Source organism: Sus scrofa, chromosome 2, assembly GCF_054392235.1.
Source record: "Sus scrofa isolate SSC_HxYL_T2T_F1_AM1 chromosome 2, Sscrofa_HxYL_maternal_Yorkshire_Landrace_v2.0, whole genome shotgun sequence".
Lineage (NCBI taxonomy): Eukaryota > Metazoa > Chordata > Mammalia > Artiodactyla > Suidae > Sus > Sus scrofa.
This window is the reverse complement of record NC_139384.1, coordinates 137,053,373-137,070,300: the sequence shown is the minus strand read 5'-3', so window position 1 is coordinate 137,070,300 and position 16,928 is coordinate 137,053,373. Positions and strand designations below refer to the sequence as shown.

The 16,928-nt window shown below is 47.1% G+C and overlaps 1 protein-coding gene across 2 annotated transcripts; it reads left to right on the top strand.

Annotated features, from left to right (window-relative positions):
* Positions 1–302: 302 nt before the first annotated feature.
* On the top strand, positions 303–16,271 carry PPIC (peptidylprolyl isomerase C). Of its 2 annotated transcripts, XM_003129041.6 has the most exons (5): positions 303–485; positions 7,766–7,879; positions 8,486–8,579; positions 11,544–11,728; positions 15,604–16,271. In XM_003129041.6, exons 1-5 carry the CDS (start codon positions 372–374, stop codon positions 15,730–15,732), a joined length of 636 nt encoding a protein of 211 aa, XP_003129089.2. In that variant the 5' UTR covers positions 303–371; the 3' UTR covers positions 15,733–16,271. The 2 variants fall into 2 exon arrangements, with proteins under 2 accessions (XP_003129089.2, XP_084870533.1); XM_085014407.1 differs by lacking the exon at positions 11,544–11,728.
* The last annotated feature ends 657 nt before the right edge of the window (positions 16,272–16,928 follow it).

The window sequence follows — 16,928 nt, the reverse complement described above, 5'->3', positions numbered from 1 at the left end:
CCTGGAGATGCTGCAGCGCGCACCCCTCAGCTCCAGGGTCGGGGCCAAGCCTGCCGCACCAAAGTAGCGCGGGAGCGCTCGCCATCCCGGTGCCCAGCGCACCCTCCGCCCGCGTGGGGAGGTTGGATCCGGGTTATGCCCTCAGTGGCGCGCCTCTCCTTGTCTCTAGTTTGGGTGGCTGGGCTGAACTTGAGAGGAGGCGCCCAAGGTTCCGAGGCAGCCCTGACCGCCCTATTTCCACCCCCACCCCCGCCGCGCCCCGCTCCCCGCCCCAACCCAGAGCGCGCAGGCGCAACTGGCCAGGAGTCCGGCCAGCGGTCCCCGAGCCTGCGGTCGCACCGGAGCCGCTGCCGCCACTGCCACCGTTCACCATGGGCCTGGGTCCCCGGCTGCTACCTCTCGTGCTTTGCGTGGGGCTCAGCGCGCTCCTACCTTATGCGGGAGCCTCGGGCGTTCGCAAGCGAGGTCCCTCTGTGACGGCCAAGGTGATCCAACGGCGGGAGGCAACTTACCCTCGTGCCGGCCGGGGTGGGGGGGTGGGGGAGCCTTGGGGACTGGAATCCCGTGGTCAGGAGTAGCGATGAGAGGGCTTCTCGGGCGCCGAGGACAGGAGACGGCCGAGGGGCTAGGGGGAGGGGGCTGCCCGCACAAAGGGGGCCGCGGTCTGCGGGGAGACTTGGGGGACGAGGGGCGCTGAGCGGAGTCCCAGCCCGCCCCCTCGCCGGCTGTCTGAACTTCGTCTCCCGGGCTGGTGGTCCGATGTGACCAGCCTGGGAACTGGGAGAAGCTTCCGGAACCAGTGGGTCCTTTCTCCAGGAAGGACACAGCTGAGTACTTCCTTCGGCGTGGCGGGGAAGAGAAGCAGGAAGAATGCGGGAGGGACGGGGATGGGCGGAGGAGACACGCTCCGAGCTGGGCCGCCCGCCGCGGATGTCACCCAGACTGGCAGTGCCTAGATCCAGCCCCGGTCGCGGTGGGGTCGGGGCAGGCGATCCTTGGCCATGCTTAAACAAAGGGCTGTCCTCCTTCTCTAGTTAGGAATCACTGTCCTCTCCCGGGGAGGGAGAAGTGCGCTTTGCAGACTTTGGTGGCTGGTAAGACCTGGGCTTGGGATAGTGCTTGCCGGGCGTCGTCAGCACAGGCCGCCCCTGTGTAAGAGAGGCCAGCCTTTTAATCTCAATTGTGGCCGCCTTGGGAGCGGGGTGGGGAATCTACCGTGGACTGCGTCTTTGCAGCTTTAGGTCTTTTTTTCCCGCATATGTATCCAAGGCTAGAAGATAATGGGAGGGTGCAGGGAGAGACGGAGGAAGGGGAATGATTTGGGGCCCTTGATCACCACTTCTAGAAAACCCACCGGCAGTAGTGCCTTGGAATTGGAAGGATGGGCAGCTGCAAGTGGTCTTAACAGTCAGTTATGTGTCTGCCAGTGGAAATGATACCCTTGAACCTAGTAGCAGGACGGGCAAGTCCTCTGCCACAGACCCCAGCAGAGGTGTGGGGAGGTGGGGGGGGGGGGGAGTTCAGCCCAATATCTGATGTAACCAAAAGGCTGCTGTGGTGATAAACTGAGCTTAAGTGTTTGAGCACTGATTCTCGTCCTAGCCCCTTGATCTTTGGGGTGTATCTAGTTTGGGGAACAGATTTATACAAGGCCAGGGGCTGAAGCTGTAGGGAAGGGGGGGGAGCTTCTTTCCACCTGCAGATACTATTTGGGTCTCACGGGATTCAGCCATAAACATAAAATTCAAAGAATGATGAAGGAAATAAACCCTAAAATAGACTGGGTGACATTTAAAAATACCCAAAGGATAAGAAAAACCAGTCTGGCCAAGACTTATGTAGCAAAGGGAATGCATAGGCAAAGGCCTCCAGAGAGAAAAGAAGGGACAGTGTAGCTTCAGCCAGGGATTAGAGGGGAGTGAGCTGAGATGAAGTTGGAGGGTTGAGCAGCAGCAAGATCAGGCAGGGCCTTTGAGGCCACAGTTAGGAGCAAGGGTTGTGAAGCAGTTATTCTCATAATTTGAGGTCTTATTCTAAGTGCAGTTAGAGCCACTGAAAGGTTTGAAGCATGGAATTGACAGGAACTCATCTATGTTTTTAAACAATTACTGTGGTGGCTCAGTAGAGAGTATACTGGGAGGCCATTCAGGGCTCCAGGTCAGAGTCTGGATGGTGGTGGCTTGGATTTTAAGGAGCTAACTGTGGAGAAGGGGAGCCAGGGAGGAACTAGAAATAGATTTTTGAAGTATAACTAACAGAACTTTCCGATTGTTTAGTGAGGGGTGGGGGGAAGGGAGGAGGATTGCCAGATGCCCAGTTAGATATAAATTTCAGATAAGCAATGAATAATTTCCTAATGTCAGAACATCACCTATAATATTTGCAAACAAACTTCACCTGGGAGGCTCTTAGACCTGCCAGAGCAGAGACCCACCCCAGAGTAAGTCATTGCTAAATACCATCTCTGGGAGGGTGTGCAGCCCCTGTTGGGAGCCTCTAGAAGAAGTGGGGAAGCTGGGAGTTCCCATTGTGGTGCAGCGGAAATGAATCTGATTAGTATCCATGAGGACCAGGGTTCGATCCCTGGCCTCGCTTAGTGGGTCAGGGATCCAGCGTTGCTGTGAGCTGTGGTGTAGGTCGCAGACACAGCTTGGATCCTGTGTTGCGTGATTTCCGACCGTGGAAAAGTAGATCAGTTGGCCATCAATCTAGTGTATTATTTTCCCCAGAAGTCTTTACCTTTTCCTCTGATTTCCTGATTTCAGAAATGGGAAAAAAATGGGCATCTGTAAACATGAGAGGTGTAAAGTGCTGCCTCCACCCAAGGCCCCTTCATGGCACCCACCTTGTCCATGAATCCTGCTGTCAGCTACCATCTCAGCCTCCTGCCCAGCCATGGAGCCTCAGGTCAGGGCTTCAGCTCACTGGTCTCAAAATCCACTCAATTGGTATTGGTGGCATTTTCCAGCAGATGCCGCATGGATTCTGTGCAGGGTCAGGCACTGAGAATGTAGAAAATAATGCTGCCATCATTCCAGCTGCACTCATGTCACAGCTTGCTGGCACTTTCCACAGCTCAGAGTGGCCAAGAGGCTCTGGCTGGGATAACAGCAAGTTCTCTAACATTCGAGGCTCTTCCTCTGTAAGTGAAGATAGAAATAATACATACCCAGAGAGTTTTGCACATCAGATGTGATAAAGCAGGTAAAGTTTTTAGCCCTGACTTAAGAGGTCAGCTGTACTTGTTATTTGTGTTATCTTATTTTTTTTTTTTTTTGTCTTTTGTCTTTTTGTTGTTGTTGTTGTTGTTGCTATTTCTTGGGCCGCTCCTGCGGCATATGGAGGTTCCCAGGCTAGGGGATGAATCGGAGCTGCAGCCGCCAGCCTACGCCAGAGCCACAGCAACGCGGGATCCAAGCCGAGTCTGCAACCTACACCACAGCTCACGGCAACGCCGGATCGTTAACCCACTGAGCAAGGGCAGGGACCGAACCCGCAACCTCATGGTTCCTAGTCGGATTCGTTAACCACTGCGCCACGACGGGAACTCCCCTGTGTTATCTTATTAATCCTCCCATGGCAGTGCAGCCCCGAGGGAAGTCCATCATCTGTGTACAGATGAGGAACAGGAGCTCAGAGCTGCCCAAGGTCCCGGGACCAGCTGGCAGTGAAGCTGGTTTTGAAGACAGTTTCTTTGACCTCACAGCTCACATACTTGCTCTCTTCCCCAGGAACTTTGGAACTGGAAGCAGGATTAACTCTACCAGTGTCTGGGGCAGGCTGTGTGAATGTCTCTTGCCTCTTCCCCTGTCTTCCCCCACATCCAATGCCCCATAATTTTCAAATGACTTTCAAGGGCAGCCTCAAGGGAAAAAAGGAGTGACGGAGGGGCCAGTTCCTGAAGTGCAACATGGACTCCAAGTACCACCTTTTCCAGGAAGCCCACCCTGATTCCCACAGATAATCGCCACCACGGTCCATGATGTCTTACCTGTACACGTCACCTGATAAAACCTGACTTCCCATTATAAGAGCTGCCTATAGATGTGCTTTCTCTTCTGTGGGACCATAAGCTCCATAAGGGGAGGGACATTGCAGGCCCCCTCCCTGTCCAGCACAGAGCCTATGCCCAAGGGCACACAGCAGAGTCAGAAACAATCTCGGGGTGAGGAGGTGTGCCTGGCAGCTGCCCTGGGGCCCCATTTACCTCCTGTCGAGGTATGTGTGTGCCCTGCTCTTTCACCTGACACTGAACTAGTATTTTCTGAGTATCTGTTTGAGTGGACACTGTGCTGGGCACTAGGGATCTAAAAACACTCTTTCTACCCCTTAGGGGCTCCCTGCCTAGACAGAGAGTCCTATTAATGATAAATCACAGTCCAGGTGAATGCAGCCGCAAATGGAAGTTTTGGCTTTCACCCTCCTAGTGCTGTCTAACAAAACCTGGGTCTCTTAGCCTGCATCCTTCCTTGGCCTTCTGGAACTGGTGAGGGTCTCCTTTCCCCTCCTGGTGTGGTCAGGAGAGTTGTGTTGCTTCTCTGCACACAGCTCACACTCCCTGCCTTGGCACTTTGGTTCTGGAAGGAACTCTGCCAGGTGGGGCTTGTGCCCTCCCCTGCCCCTGGAAGCTGCTCCCTTCCTCCTGCCTCCCATCACACCTTCGCTAGGAGGCCCTCCCTCAGCCCCGAACAATCCTCCGGAACATGGTTTTCAGGGTTTTCAGTGTTTTGGGGGCACCTGTCACAGGCGGCCTTGTCCTGTGGTTACTCGTGCACTTGGCCTGTCTCTTTATATAAGTTCCCTTAGGACAGGGACTCCCTGCTGTAGCTTGGACCTCACAGTGCCTTTTTCAGAGACCTTCGATAAGTACTTGTCGACAATAAGATTTGATTTTATCATTTCCATTAGAGAATGGGCAACTCTGCTGTATTTTCTTGCCATCATTCACGAAGTTGAAGGATGCTGCAGGTTGGGGAAAAAATCATATTAAAATGTGTGCTAGGCCACATGTAAAAAATAAAATTTTGTATTTAATTTAATTTTTTTGCTTTTTAGCCCTGCACCTGTGCCATATGGAAGTTCCCAGGCTAGGGATCGAATTGGCCTACAGTCACAGCCACAGCAAGGCAGGATCTGAGCCACATCTTCAACCTACACCATAGCTCACGGACACCCAGGTCCTTAACCCACTGAGTGGGACCAGGGATCAAAGCCATGTCCTCATGGATACTAGTTAGGTTTGTTACCACTGAGCCACAATGGGAATTCCTGAAAACAAAACATTTATTGAAGAGTTATGCTGGGTGACAGACTCTTTTTTCATCAGTCCCCCACCCCCTCCCCCCCTCCCCCGCCGCCCACACACACATTTTTTTTTTTTTTTTTTGTCTTTTCTAGGGCCGCTTCTGCGGCATATGGAGGTTCCCAGGCTAGGGGTCTAATCGGAGCTGTAGTCACTGGCCTACGCCAGAGCCACAGCAACGTGGGATCCAAGCCACGTCTGCAACCTACACCACAGCTCACGGCAACGCCGGATCGTTAACCCACTGAGCAAGGGCAGGGATCGAACCCGAAACCTCGTGGTTCCTAGTCGGATTCATTAACCACTACGCCACGATGGGAACTCCCTACACACATTTTATTATCTTTGCTGTCACGACATTCCCAGGCTTTATATTCTCTTCTTCATTTTAAAAGTCTGGCAGGCTTTTCTAGTGTCTTATATGGTACTTCTCTATAATGAGGTCCCTGATTCTTTTCCCAGTGCTGCTCCATTATTACCTGTTACTGAATTTACTCCTTGGCTCAGAAATCCCTTTGAAGAAACTGCTTCTCTTTGACCCCAGCTCTGCACACTGGGCTTCTGCTCAAATGAATGCAGCTTCCTGAATTTTTCTCTTCCACTGCACTGCCCCATCTCCAGGGCACGATCCTTTATGCATTCTATAAAATTCTTTCGTATAAATAATAATACCGTTTTTGCTACTTTGGCCATGTAAAATTGCACGATGCCACATGAAACACTAAATATCACATCATCCTGTGACAGATGTACTGATGTATTGGCAGACGCTCTCGTCTTCAGCTAAAGCTTGACAGTCTTTACTTCATGATTTTTCTAAACTGTACGATATCTTTTTTCTTTGACAACCCTTCTTCTATTTTTTTAAAGCCATCTCTTGAATGTCTTTTTTTTACCCATTCAAACAATACACTGGTTCATATAATCTAAGCTCACTAATAGAATGCCCTTCGACTCTGTGGCCTTTTCAAGCGTTCGGACTCAGAATCATCTGAACACAGTGATTTGTGAAGCAAAATGTATTATAGCATTTCATTTTAGGTGAAATGGTTAAAAAAAAAAAATCCAAGAGAACTTTCAAGGTTTATCTGCAAAAAAATGACTCACACTCAGGGGTTCCCATCATGGCTCAGCGGAAACAAATCCGACTATCATCCATGAGAATGAGGGTTCGATCCCTGGCCTCCCTCGGTAGGTTAAAGATCCAGTGTTGCTGTGAGCTGTGATGTAGTTCACAAACATAGCTTGGATTCCGCGTGGCTGTGGCTGTGGCTGTGGCGGCAGCTGCAGCTCTGAATTGACCCCTAGCCCTGGGAAGCTCCATTTGCTGCGGGTGTGGCCCTAAAAAGACAAAAAAAAAAAAAAAAAAAAAAAAAGTAACTAACGCTCACTTCTGGATGTGTCCTTGCTTCCTTCCTTGTTCTAAAATGTGGTGACAGAGAAAGGACGCATTCTACTTGTGCAACTTCGGGAACATGGCTACTGAATTTGGTGTCTTAAGTTTACAGGGTAAATGGTTCTGTCAGAACCCGATTATAATGTTTTCTGTACTCGGGCCACGGCTGGAGCCCTGGGGCCTTCGTGCATTTGGCCATGACTGGCAGGCCTTCTTGGAGCAGTGCTATGTGTTTTGATCATCTCTCACAGTCCCCATGACAGCAGACATCTATTGAGAACTCATTGGGAATTTGGCACCACTCGAAGTTACAAAAAAAAAAAATGAATCTGGATGGTTAGACTATTTCTCTCCTCACCAGTTCTTTTTCTCCTGCCAAGACTGGAGAGCTTTACCTCTCAGAGCAACAGCCTCCACTATAACTCCATGTCCCCAAAGCTAGGAAACGGGAAACGACAGCAGGGTTGGCCTTGGTTGTGTAGGGGAGGGGAATTATTGAAGATTATGGGCTGACTCGGCCAGTACAGACAGAGTCAGACTTTAAACCCAGTTCCTAGTACAGTGCCTGGCCCAAGCGGGTGCTCTGTAAATGTTCGATGAATGAATATGTGTGGTGAAATGCACCCACAGGATGGTTTCAGAGCTCCTTTAATTTTTTTTTAAAATGATTTTTATTTTTTTCTATCATAGCGGGTTTACAGTGTTCTGTCAATTTTCTACTGTGCAGCAAGGCGACCCAGCCACACATACATACAATTCTATTTTCTCCCATTATCATGCTCCATCGTAAATGACTAGATATAGTTCCCAGTGCTACACAGCAGGATCTCATTGCTTATCCATTCCAAAGGCAATAGTCTGCATCTATTAACCCCAAACTCCCAGTCCCTCTCATTCCCTCCCAGAGCTCCTTTAATTTATATCATGTTCCTTCACATCTCCTTTATCAAATTCGGGCAGGCAGGGCCCCCACGTGTGGATCGGCTCTCAGACTGTCGTGTTCACTTACCTTGTATCATGGCTCATCCTCCTTATAACCTTCTGCTTGGCCTTTCATCCACACGCAGGTCTTCTTCGACGTGAGGATTGGAGATAAAGATGTTGGCAGAATTGTGATCGGCCTCTTTGGAAAAGTTGTGCCCAAGACAGTGGAAAATTTTATCGCTCTGGCAACAGGCGAGGTGTGTCTCGGTTTTCTTCTTTCTACCTGTGCACGCAATTGATCTTCCTTCTTTTAAGCCAAGCGTAAAGGTGTCTTCTGGGAAAAGAAGTGTTAAATTAGGTGAGATGAACCCAGACGTCTAACAGGATTTTACTTTATTTGCCCATAAAACCTGTGTTCTTGGAGTTCCCTTGTGACACAGCAGGCTAAGGATCTGGCCTCGTCACTGCAGTGGCTCGGGTTGATTCTGTGGCATGGGTTCGATCCCTGACCCAGGGACTTCCACATGCCACAGGTGGGGCCAAAATAAATAAATAAATAAATAAAAGCCGTATTCCTTAGGCTTTCAGTTTCCTGAGGGTTCTAGAAACTGAGGGGAAACAGCCATCAAGTGAAAATGCAGATTGCTCTTTTTTTTACTTATTCACATTAATACTGCCATCGTTTATTTATTTGTTTTTTTGATCAGCTCATTTCCTTCAGTAAATTCTTGCAGGGACCCATCTTGTTCTGTAGATATTTTGTGTCATTTTCTCATTTTGTCATTTCCAGATAAACATGGGGGGGGGTATCTTTCAGTATGGGTTATAGCTACTTGTATATTCAACTGACATAATCTCTTTAGAGAGGATACGGATATAAAGGAAGCAAGTTTCATCGTGTCATTAAAGATTTCATGATTCAAGGAGGAGACTTCACCCATGGAGACGGCACTGGTGGTAATGTTCTTTCAGTTTTCCTTTCCTGCTTATGGGTTGAAACCTAAGATTAAGACGGTATAGGAGTTCCCGTCATGGCACAGTGGTTAACGAATCTGACTAGTATCCATGAGGATGTGGGTTTGATCCCTGGCCTCAGTCAGTGGATTAAGGATCCAGCGTGGCCGTGAGCTGTGGTGTAGGTCACAGACATGGCTCAGATCCTACGTTGCTGTGGCTGTGGTGTAGGCTGGCAGCTGTAGCTCCAATTAGACCCCGAGCCTGGGAACCTCTATATACTGGGGGTGCGATCCTAAAAATAAAATAAAATAAAATAAAGACAACCAAACTAATTCTTTAATAGGGATAGAGTTTGGGGGGGGCTCCTTTAATAAAATCTTGGTAGGGGCCAATGAGTGAGGCTTCCTACATTTTACAGGTGAACTTATCTTCTTCTTATGAAACACTTTCATTTTATTCTCAGCTTTTTCAATAATTAAAAAATGTAAGTAAATGTAACACAAATTAATTTTTATCAACAAAATTCAAGTTCTGTAAAGTATAAATAATTCAGTTTATAGAGTCTCTAATATCCCTGGGTTTATTGTTTCTTATTGAGGAAACCAGCTACCTAGCTCCCTGGATCATTCTTCCTTAGAAATGAAGTGAGTTCTTTTCCTGAACACATACAATATAGAAAACTACATAGGGAGTTCCCGTCGTGGCGCAGTGGTTAACGAATCCGACTAGGAACCATGAGGTTGCGGGTTCGGTCCCTGCCCTTGCTCAGTGGGTTAACGATCTGGCGTTGCCGTGAGCTGTGGTGTAGGTTGCAGACGTGGCTCGGATCCCGCGTTGCTGTGGCTCTGGCGTGGGCCGGTGGCTGCAGCTCCGATTCAACCCCTAGCCTGGGAACCTCCATATGCCGAGGGAGTGGCCCAAGAAATAGCAACAACAACAACAACAACAAAAAGAAAACTACATAGAATTTAAATTTACTTTAGGCTTAAGATTTTTAATTCAGCAAATACTGGCTTTGGTGGATATTAAACTGCTAACTTTTTAAGGAAACTTGGGCTATTTTCAAGCACTATTGCTAATTTTAGATTTATGGTAATGGTCAATTCATAACAAAATGACTACAATTAAATGCTTGGATTTGCCAGTCACTTTGGTAGGATTATCCCTACAGAAATGTTGGAGGTATGGAAATGGGGAATGGAGCAAAGGGACATGTCCAGGCTTCTTAGGGTAATGGAGTTGGTGAGGATGCTCAGGGCAGCAACTGTACCTGCTCAGAGCTGGGTCTCACTGGCAAGGCCTGCAGCTCCAATACTGGGCCCCACAGGGCTGGCACTCCATGTCCTGCCCTGGGTCCAGCAGGAATGATGACAGAGCTTTATTGTGTCCTCTTTCCTGTGTCTCTCTCCCCCACTACCCCACCCCGGTTTCCCTGCATGTGCACTCATGTGTACGCAGCATGCACAGAATTAAAATTCTCTGAGTCTGGGAGATAGGATCTCCTTTTGTAGCCAGGCTTTATTTTGAATGCCTTTTTTTTTTTTTTTTTTTTTTTTTTTTTTTGCTTTTTACAGCCACACCCATGGCACATGGAAGTTCCCAGGCTAGAGATCGAATTGACAGCTGCTGGCCACAGCTACAGCCACAGCCGCAGCCACAGCCACACCAGATCTGAGCTACATCTGCAACCCACACCACAGCTCTTGGCAACGCCAGATCCTTAACCCACTGAGCGAGGCCAGGGATCAAACCTGCATCCTCATGGATACTAATCGACTTTGTCTCCACTGCGCCATGATGGGAACTCCCCCCCCCCACCCACTCCCAGGGCATGTGGGTCAAGGATCAAACCTGCACTACAGCAGTGACTCAAGCCAATGCAGTGACAGTACCTGCCTCTTAACCTGCTAGGCCATCTGGGAACTCCTTTTGGATCACTTAAAGTTAGCCTAGACCTCTCCATAAGCAGACTTTCCTGCCAGGCCACCTCATGTGTCACTGACCAAGCAGCTATTAATTGTTTGGCTTTGGTATCCACTTCTGGTCCTTCTGACTGAGCCAGGACTTCAAGGCTGGCTTCCAATGAATAAGGGGCTCTAAGTAGAGGAGGTGGGTGTGACAGGCACTCAGGGTGTTATAGGATGGAGCAGATACTTCTCATGGTCTGTACTGCTATTTTATAGGAAAAATGTGTTTTTCTCTCCCTGCGCCTGCGCTAGAACTCCAGCCCACCTGCCTGCCTTTGGGTCTTCTTCCCAAGGCTGCCTCCCTGAGTGCTCCCAGCTGCCATCAGCCTCTGGATCCTGATGAGCCCTGGAGTTATCAAGCCCAGTGACTTCCAGGCGATGCTATTTCTCCGTGGGTGGAGGCAGGAGAGAGCACTGGAGTTAGAGCTGGAAAGTCAGATGTTCAAGTTCTGCTCTACTGTTTTCAAGTTTGATAATCCCTGCTTCCCATTCAAAATGGGAATGAGAATACCTGTTCTATAAGAGAGAATTAGCTAAGGGCCATTTTAAGTGTGGGCTGCACTCTGGTTGGCTGCTGAGGTAGGAGTGACCCAGGACAAGTGACCTGAACCTCGGGACAGAGATGGAGCCACTAGGATGGCTCATCCCCCTTTCCATCTGACTTCATGGTGTCACCCTGCCCTTTAGTTCCTTCTCATCTCAGAGTAAAATCGCCAACTTGCTTGGTCAAGGTTTGTGTCTTGGTTTGAGGCCAGAGGCTATCCTGTCATCTTGAGTCATACTTAAGGCTTTGGTTTGAGTCCCTAGTACCCTGTTTCCTTAAGGAGTTAATTTGATGTCCTGCTTTCTCTCTCCTTATGTTTGACCATCTTTTCCCCACTCCTACTTCCTAGAGGGTTCTATGAACCCATTCTACTGAAACTTTACATTTCCCTTTAAAGAATTGACTTTCATAGAGTATCTGTGGACTCTCCCCTTTTTGTTTTGTCTCGTCCAGGTATAAGCATTTATGGAGAGACTTTTCCAGATGAGAACTTCAAATTGAAGCATTATGGCATTGGGTGGGTCAGCATGGCCAATGCTGGACCTGACACCAATGGCTCTCAGTTCTTTATCACCTTAACCAAGCCCACCTGGTTGGATGGCAAACATGTAGTATTTGGAAAAGTCATCGATGGAATGGTAACTTGATCTATTATCTTATTCTCGTTCTAAGCTTTATATTTATAATGAGAGTATTTTAGTGATTTAATCTCAAAACGCCCTTGTTAGAGAGCCATAATTATATACTGATTGGCCTCTTCAAAGGTGAATTAATTCTATGTGGTATGGTATTTTAATTGTTAAGAGCACTGGGACAGAAGCTGGGAAGTTAACGTGGAGAAGTTGTGTACGTATCTCACTACTTGATGTAATTGGAAGCTCATTTTAATGTAACCAAAGAAAATCCCATACGTACATGCAATGGAATATTATTCAGCCTTAAAAAGGAAGGAAAGCCTGGAGTTTCCATCATGGCTCAGCAGAAATGAATCTGACTAGCATCCATGGGAACACAGGTTCAATCCCTAGCCTCGCTCAGTAGGTTAAAAGGATCCAGTGTTGCCGTGAGCTGTGGTATAGGTTGCAGATGTGGCTCGCATCTGGCATTGCTGTGCCTGTGGTGTAGGCTGGTGGCAACAGCTCTGATTCGACCCCTAGCCTGGGAATCTCCATACGCTGTGGGTGCGGCCCTAAAAAGACAAAAGAAAAAGAAAAAGAAAGGACAAAAAAAGGAAGGAAATCCTGTCATATGCTACAACATGGATAAACCTTGAGAATGTTAAGTAAAATAAGCCAGTAACAAAAAGACTGGATGATTCCATTTAAAGAAGGTATCTAAAGCAGGCAAATACATGAAGTGGAATGCTGGTTGCTGGGGGCTGGGGAGAATAAGGAACTGGGGAGCTGGTGTTTAATGGCTACCCCTATAAATCTTCAGTTTCACAAGATGAAAAAGTTCTGGATATTAGTTGCACAGCAATGTGAATATGCTTGAACTAAGGAATCGCTGAACTACTTATCCAGAAATCGATAAGATGGTAAATTTCATGTCACATGTTTCTTACCATAATTAAAAATAACACATTTGGGAGTTCCTGTCGTGGCTCAGCGGTTAGCGAACCTGACGAGCATCCATGAGGACACGGGCTCAATCCTTGGCCTCGGTCAGTGGGTTAAGGATCCGGCGTTGCCCTGAGCTGTAGTGTAGGTCACAGATGTGGCTCAGATGCCGTGTTGCTGTGGCTATAGTGTAGGCCAACAGCTACAGTTCCAACTGGACCCCTAGCCTGGGAAACTCCATATGCCGTGGGTGCTGCCCTAAATAGACAAAAAGACCAAAAAATAAAAAAAATAAAAAAAATTTTAAACCCTGAGCCCCATGTGGTTCAGTATAGACACAAGTCACCTTTCAAGACACACAGTATAGCAACCAAGATTTCTAAAGAGAGTTCAAGTTTATGCTGCTCCGTCTCAAAGAATATCAAAGAGGCCCAATTCATGATCCAGAAGAAGGCTTCTTGAAATCCTCATGTTCCTCCCAACATCTCGCCTCCTCAGCAGCCGCCCAAAGATGCTCTCCCAGCTCCTCAGCTGGCACCTGTAAGGTCTGCCCACCACAACCCTGGACCATCCTGATTCCCTGGCCCTCTTCCCTGTTTCCTTGTTTTGTTTTCATGTGAACTGTTCTGCCTCCTTCATCCACACATAAATAAACCACCCTTCCTTACTGCAGTTCTTCCACTACTTCTACCTGTTTTTTCTGATTCAACCCAACAGCAGGCCAGGAACTGAGTCGGCTGACTCAGAACCTCCTTTACAAGGCAAGGAGGTGTTCAACCTGAGCTGTCAAAAAATTGTCACGAGCAAGTGGGATGAGAGGGAAAGAGAGCCAACACCTGTCACTTAATATATATTAAAGTCCCATCACAATGAAGGACATGTCTTTATTTGCATAAGCCGCAATGTCCTCTAAAGAATCTACTCCTAAATGGTAACAGCTTCTAGCACTCCTCAGGTCTCTTCCTGAACTCTGCTTTTTAATGAGCTCAACACGGACATGCATGGGTTAAACCAGTCTGGGCTTTTGACCACTGGGCCTGACCAGGTTCTAAGATTAAATGTAAACTGATTCAAACATTCATTCAATGAATGATTGGGTTGTTGTTGTTTTGTCTTTTTTTTTTTTTTTTTTTTTTTTTTTAGGGCTGCACCCTCAGTTTATGGAAATTCCCAGGCCAGGGGTTGAAATGGAGCTGTAGCCGCTGGCCTGTACCACAGCCACAGCAACTCGGGATCTGAGCAGCATCTGTGACCTATACCACAGCTCAGGGCAATGCTGGATCCTTAACCCACTCAGCAGGGCTGGGAATCGAACCCCCGTGTCACCACAGCTCAGGGCAATGCTGGATCCTTAACCCACTCAGCGGGGCTGGGAATCGAACCCCGTGTCATCGAACCCCGTGTCATCGTTGATACTAGTCAAGTTCATTACTGCTAAGCCACGACGGGAACTCCTCAATGAGTAATTTCAAATACAACATTGTGCCAGGCTCTAAGAAGAAGGAAGAGTACATACGCAGGGCTTTCTTCTCCTGGTCATGGTTTTTCTCCTAGTCTTCTGGATCTTTCGTCCTGGTGTCCTGGTTGACTGTACCAACCTCCGTCTGCCACTGATACATATTCAGGGAGATCCGCTGCCTGGTCCCATATGAAAGGACCTTAAAAAAAATTTTTTTAAATGTTAAAAAAATAAAATGGGCAAACCCAGAACTAGCTCCACTTCTTTTTTTTTCCTGTGTTTATTTCTTTATTATTATTATTATTATTTGTCTTTCTCTCTTTTTAGGGCTGCATGTGCAGCATATGGAGGTTCTTAGGCTAGGGGTCTAATCGGCGCCATAGTTGCCAGCTCATGCCAGGGCCATAGCAATGGGATCCAAGCCACATCTATGACCTACACCACAGCTCACTGCAATGTGGGATCCTTAATTCACTGAGCAAGGCCAGGGATCAAACCTGCGTGCTCATAGATGCCAGTCAGGTTCGTTAACGGCTGAGCCATGATGGGAACTCCCTCCTGTGTTCTAAATCTGCTTTCTGGCCCATTTTCTTATGCCTACACCTCATACAGATTGGAGCTGAAATTGACTCAAATTCCATGTTAACTTTTTTTTTTTTTTTTTTTGGCTTTTTCAGGGTCGTACCTGAGGCATATGGAAGTTGCCAGGCTAGGGGTCGAATCAGAGCTACAAGTGTTGGCCACAGCCACAGCCACAGCCACAGCCACACAGGATCTGAGCCACATCTGCGACCTACACCACAGCTCACAGCAATGCCGGATCCTTAACCCACTGAGTAAGGCCGGGGCTTGAACCCACATCCTCATGGATGCTAGTTGGATTTGTTTCTGCTGCACCACAATGGGAACTCCTCCATGTTAACTCTTAAATTGGGGTGTAACAAGTGAGTAGAAATACTTTTTATTAGAGCTAGATGTTTGCAAAAACATCTCTTTTTTTTAAACTATGGAATGCAAATAAAGATGAGAAGAAATACACACATATGCTCTCTGACTAGCAAGGTACTGGGGTAACTGTTATTCCATTCTATATAAATTTCCTGAGTATTCTAAGTTTTCCATACTTGGCTTGCATGGTTTTTGTGATCATTAAAAAAACCACATGGAGTTCCTGTTGTGCATCAGCGGAAATGAATCTGATTAGCATCTGTGAGGACACAGGTTCAATTCCTGGCCTCACTCAGTGTGTTAAGGATCTGGCATTGCCATGAGCTGTAGTGTAGGCCAGCAGCCGCAGCTCTGATTCAGATCCCTAGCCTAGGAGCATTCATATACCACAGGTACAGCCCTAAAAAAGACCAAAAAAAAAAAAAAAAAAAAAAAGCAACCGCAATGTATTTCCCACTTGGGCTTTCAGCAGTCACACTGATCTTATGTCTCAATCACCATAGTTGCTGGTCAGAGGTGAACCATGGGTCTACCTTTCTCTCACCAGACAGTGGTCCACTCCATCGAACTGCAGGCAACTGATGGGCATGACCGTCCACTCACCGACTGCTCCATCATCAACAGTGGCAAGATAGACGTGAAAACGCCCTTCGTGGTAGAGGTTGCTGACTGGTGATCCAGCTGGCAGAAAACAAAGAACAACACATTCTGGTGGGGCGTGTGTGTGTGTGTGTGTGCACGTGCGTGTGCACATACACCTGTCTTTTGATTCCTCAAAGTTAGTGTTTTCCTTTGTTCTTTAACTTTCTTCTGTTTTCCACCCCAGATCACAGGAGAGGTAGAAAAATCAACCACTGAACATTTAGTTCCCATGACTTTTGGTAAATCACTTGTTGAGGAGTTTCCCACTTTAAGATACATATCCTTTTCCTTCAATGGTGCTATTTATAAACTAGCAAACTTTGTACTGGCTATTTTCTTTTGAGAAACACCGTTATTACTCTGCTGAATTAATCGTGATCCCCAAATTGAGTCATGCTAAAGATTACCTGAAGAAGATGGGGACAAGAAGCTTATTGTTTTGTATTCAAACACAAATTCATTTCCAGGAAAGGGAGATCTGATTAGTATTATCTGATGTATGTCACAGGGACTTTTGCCTGATGAAAGGTGCTTTGGTGTCCTCTATTATTAAATACTTTTTACATAGAGGAATTATTTTTGCAGGGCTTTTTTTTTTTTTAACCTCATGTTCTTTTTTAAAAAAATAATGTACAGGAGTTCCCATCGTGGCTCAGTGGTTAGCGAATCCAACTAGGAACCATGAGGTGGCGGGTTCGATCCCTGGCCTTTCTCAGTGGGTTAAGGATCTGGTGTCGCTGTGAACTGTGGTGTGGGTTGCAGACGCGGCTCAGATCTGGTGTTGCTGTGGCTGTGGTGTAGGCCGGCGGCTACAGCTCCAATTCGACCCCTAGCCTGGAAATCTCTACATGCCATGGGAGCGGCCCAAGATATGGCAAAAAGACTAAATAAATAAATAAATAAATAAAAATAAATAAAATTTTAAAAATTAAAAAATAAAAATAAAAAAGTAATGTACAAAAATACATGCACTCTATAATGTTGAAAGTGAACAGATTAGAAAGGGTTCTGTACATCAAAATATGAACACAACTGGATAATTTGGGATGGGGATGCACAGAAGTGATGCCCAAGTGCATCCCAAATATTTAAGCTGATAATTCACTAATTTTTCCTCAGTGTAAGAGGTTTAGAAAGTTCCCTTGAGTCCAGGTGCAACAAAAAGGAATCTTTTCTCACTTGCATAGTGGGGATAACGATTCGGGCTGTACTTACACTAGATGGACAGAA